Source organism: Emiliania huxleyi (genome assembly GCF_000372725.1).
Source record: "Emiliania huxleyi CCMP1516 unplaced genomic scaffold EMIHUscaffold_8376, whole genome shotgun sequence".
Lineage (NCBI taxonomy): Eukaryota > Haptophyta > Isochrysidales > Noelaerhabdaceae > Emiliania > Emiliania huxleyi.
In genome coordinates, this window is record NW_005195751.1 from 1 (window position 1) to 929 (window position 929).

The following is a 929-nucleotide window of genomic DNA, read 5'->3' on the forward strand; positions in this document are numbered from 1 at the left end:
TCGTCGAGGATGAGGTAGTGGACTCGGCCGGTGCGGAGCGCGCCGTTTGTGATCATGTGGAGCACGCGCCCAGGCGTGCCAACCACGACCTGAACCCCACGCCGGAGCGCCTCCATGGACTCGCGCATCGCCTGGCCGCCGATGCAGGCCATGCTCGACACGTTCATGTACTGGCCGAGGCCCGACACGACCTCCGCCGTCTGCTTTGCCAGCTCGCGCGTGTTTGAGAGAATGATCACCTGGCAGTCGCGCTCGTTGAGGTCGAGAGTGTGGAGGGTGCCGATGGTAAAAGCGCCAGTTTTGCCCTGGCCGGACTGGGCTTGCGCGAGGGTGTCTCGCACAGCGCAGAGCGGCTTGATCGCACGCTGCTGAATCGGGGTCGGGCGCTCAAAGCCATAGGCGTAAATGCCGCGGAGAAGGTCGTCACGCAGGCCCATTTCGCTGAAGTCCTCGATGGCCTCTGTCAGACCCTGCTTCTCGACGGGCTCAGTGCCACCAGCTGCCTGGCCGACGCCATCACGATTGTGAGGGAGGCTGCCGGCGTTCTCATCGTTGTAGTCGTTGTCCATGCCTGCCAAGGATCAGGGCGAGCGATGAGTTTGGGCAGCGTCGCGAAGCGTGTTTTCGTGGGGAAGGCGGTCTGGTGGGCGCAGGGAAGGCAAGTGGTGGGCGCAAGGGAGGCGGATGGTGGGCGCAGGGAAGGCGGTCTGGGCAGCATGGCAAAGGTCACAGTTTTTTTGGACGCGGTCTGGACACGACCATCGACCAGAGAAAAGAATTTTACAACAAAACCTCCCTCGCACAACCAGAGAAAAGAAAAGAGCGCCCGCAGGGAAAAGGAAAAGAAGAAATGAATTGAGAAAAGGGCGACGTGGACAAGGAGGCGAGGGGGGGATTAAGGGGGGGGGGATAAAACGATATCCGAAACG

The 929-nt window shown here is 61.2% G+C and overlaps 1 protein-coding gene across 1 annotated transcript; it reads right to left on the reverse strand.

Moving 5' to 3' along the window:
- Positions 1-23: 23 nt before the first annotated feature.
- EMIHUDRAFT_258917 (hypothetical protein) lies at positions 24-569 on the reverse strand (the record flags this gene model as incomplete). The annotated part of the gene is made up of 1 exon (XM_005758830.1): positions 24-569. A coding segment is annotated over one exon (546 nt), but the record flags the coding sequence as incomplete, so codon positions are not given.
- Positions 570-929: the final 360 nt, after the last annotated feature.